Source organism: Lolium rigidum, chromosome 1 (assembly GCF_022539505.1).
Source record: "Lolium rigidum isolate FL_2022 chromosome 1, APGP_CSIRO_Lrig_0.1, whole genome shotgun sequence".
Lineage (NCBI taxonomy): Eukaryota > Viridiplantae > Streptophyta > Magnoliopsida > Poales > Poaceae > Lolium > Lolium rigidum.
Genome location: NC_061508.1, coordinates 226,788,014 through 226,790,968, shown reverse-complemented (window position 1 = coordinate 226,790,968; position 2,955 = coordinate 226,788,014). Strand labels below are relative to the sequence as shown.

At 44.0% G+C, this 2,955-nt stretch overlaps 1 protein-coding gene across 1 annotated transcript; it reads right to left on the bottom strand.

Moving 5' to 3' along the window:
* Window positions 1-401: 401 nt before the first annotated feature.
* LOC124683247 (mitochondrial import inner membrane translocase subunit TIM17-2-like) lies at window positions 402-1,088 on the bottom strand. The gene has a single exon (XM_047217806.1). The coding sequence runs from the start codon at window positions 1,026-1,028 to the stop codon at window positions 402-404; it is 627 nt and encodes a 208-aa protein (XP_047073762.1). The 5' UTR covers window positions 1,029-1,088.
* Window positions 1,089-2,955: the final 1,867 nt, after the last annotated feature.

The following is a 2,955-nucleotide window of genomic DNA, read 5'->3' as shown; positions in this document are numbered from 1 at the left end:
CCCAAACGGAGGTGCCGGCACCCCTGCCGGCGCCTATTTGGGAAGCGCCGGTGGAAATGCTCTAACAATATCGTTATAGTATCCACCCTCTTCGAGCAGGATATCGTATATGTGTGCACAAAATGGTACACCAATCAATGCAATCCAGATACCGCACTAGAATGGACGCCACCCTATGATGACATTGATTCCAGCGGACCAGATCGACCATACCCCACTGAACTGATCAATTCAAACAGATACAGCACGAACTAATTAAATCGATCGCATCAGAGGTCATTCACTAGCTATTTACTACCGAACAATGCAAGTTACTCTCAAACGCAATCCACACAATTACAACAACAAAAAAGCATAATAGATCGAAAACAAAGCGAGAGAAGAAGATCGGACAAACCTTTTCACTTGTAGTCGAAGGATGGCATTGGCGGGCTGGGCGTATCGAAGCTCTCCAACACCTCCGACTTGCGATCACCAGCCACCTTATCGTCCTTATTCTTACCAAACAAGCCCCCCAGCCATCCACCAGAGCCCCCGGATCCAGTTACCGGGACCTCATCGACCACAACCGGCCGAGGCTGCGGCATCCCAGGGAAAGTGAATCCCATGGGCGGTGCTGGCCCTTGCCCTTGCCCTGGTACCTCGGCCGGATCCATGCCAGGGGGCGGCGGCGGCGGCGGAACTTCCACCAACACGCGGTTCAGCATGATGCCCGCGCCCTCGATGAGGGCGAGGAGGGCGCCGCCAACCATTGCGGATCTGGCAGAAGCAAAGAGGCCGCCCCGCATGGCAAGGAAACCGCCGGCTGCGGCGCCGGCGGCGATAGAGTTCCAGGGGTCCTCCTTCTGGCGCGCGTAGACCATGGCGCAGTCGAACGTGGAGAAGAGGCAGCCCCACGCGGCGAAGCTCCCGCCGACGCGCGGAGCGTTCATGCGCATGGCCTGAACCCCGCCGGACAAGCGGTAGCCGTTCGGGGAGTTGTACATGCCCTTCATATAGTGGAAGATGGAGCCCCCCACCACGCCCATCCCGAAGGCGCCGCCCGCGTCGTCGATGATGCGATGGGGGCACGGCTCCCGCGATGTCTCCGGCGTGCTGCTCATCTTCGATCGGCGTCGATCGGTCCCCGGCTGGCCCTGCGGCTTCGGAGGTGGAAGCCCTAGGCGGAGCGACGTGCAGCCTTGGATGACAAGTCGAGATGCAAAGGGAATGGGGCAGATAACACAACAAATTTGTTGCAACTGACCACATTACTCGTGGCACGATTCATAGTTTTGGTAAACTCGGGCCGAAAGCTATAACGTTTGGTGCGCACCCCTCTCGCTAACTTGGGCCTAGCCCACTCAGAACAGCCCATGTTGCCCATCATAGATCATGGACTAGATTAAAAAAAGTGGAAGTTATCCTAAAGAAAAAAAGATAAAAAGTGGAAGGGTACACCTATAAAAATGTATTTGTGTATGTACCGTGTTTTGCCAAAAAAAACACACATTAAAAAAAATGAGATTTTTTTTTGAGAAAAAAAGGGAAAGGTTGTGCTAAAAAAGAGACTGCCACCGATCGGAGATTCCGATTAATGAATGAGGGCTTCGCCAAAAGATATCTCTTCCAACCGATCCGGAGTGAGTTGGAAGGAAACCCTAAGTCTATTACTAGATTAATTTGATGTAACCTACTTATATGTTAGTTTTCTCATGGTTGTATCTCTGTCATGGTATGGCTAGAAAAAAGGATCCTTTTGTCCTTTGATTTGATGATTTTTCAAATGCCATTTTCATCTGTCTTGGCGGTTGAACCGTATCTGCTTGCTAAGGGATGTGAACTTAGCCACACACACCCACACCACATACAACAATGTTAGGTTCCGGCCTATTAAGGTAGGACACTCAGTTTTTCTGAAAAAATGAGATTAATGTAACTTAATTAGTATAGGTCTCTATTAGTTTTTTTTTACCAAAGTCTAGAAAATGTCAATATGCAAAAGGTGTATATTGAGACAATGAATTGGAAGGTTTTCGGTGTAACTTTATGTTTCTAAAAATTCTCTAATTATGTGTTTGTATTTATGTAATTTGATGTACCGATGGTAGCCAATCAATAAAGTCATCCTATTTTTCAAAAAAAAAGGTAAAATGAAATAGAAGTAAGAAATTCGATATTTGACCGTGGGTTTGGTGTGTCATGTCTTAGTTTCATTGTATATTTAGTATCACAATGCATTATGTTCTTGTTTATCGTGTATTTTTTCTTTTGCTAAAAAGTCATGTTTGTGTTGTTAATTTCTAAGGCAAGCTTAGTGCCTTGTGCTCTCGCATGTAAGGCGACCAATATGCCCTTGTTGGTTTCTACACATGCCTCACCAACACATACAAGACATGGTCCTATGCTCCATATACTAAACATCTTGGACCCTAAACTTTAAAAGTAAACAAAACTTTTATCTAACCATAGTCAAAGCACTATGACCAACAACGTGACGTGGGCCACACACCTTGCGATGATTATATAGATAAAAAATATGAGAAAAAACTACAAATGAAAACTAGAAAGTGGAAGATAAAATAGTTTGAAATGGAAATATTAGTAAAAACAAGGAGAAATAAGAAAAGGATTCCGAAATTCTATGAGAAGGAATTCATGAAAACTCTAATATAACTTACGAACATTTCTAAAAAAATACATATCTTTTGTTGTTGTGCCCAATTATTTTGTGTTTTCTCGATTTCAAATTTTCTAGAATACTTGTACTTGTAATTTCACCTTTATAATTTGCAGCTTTCTTTAAATTCTAATGGTTTGATGTTTTTATATCATTATTTTTAAAATAAATCTTAAATTTCCCAATAAATATATTTCACTCTTCTTCTAGAGTATATTTTGTGTTTAGTGATCTTTATTTTTTAATTATTTGTATTGATTGAGCTAGCGCATGTGAGAAACTACCGCCGCGCCATT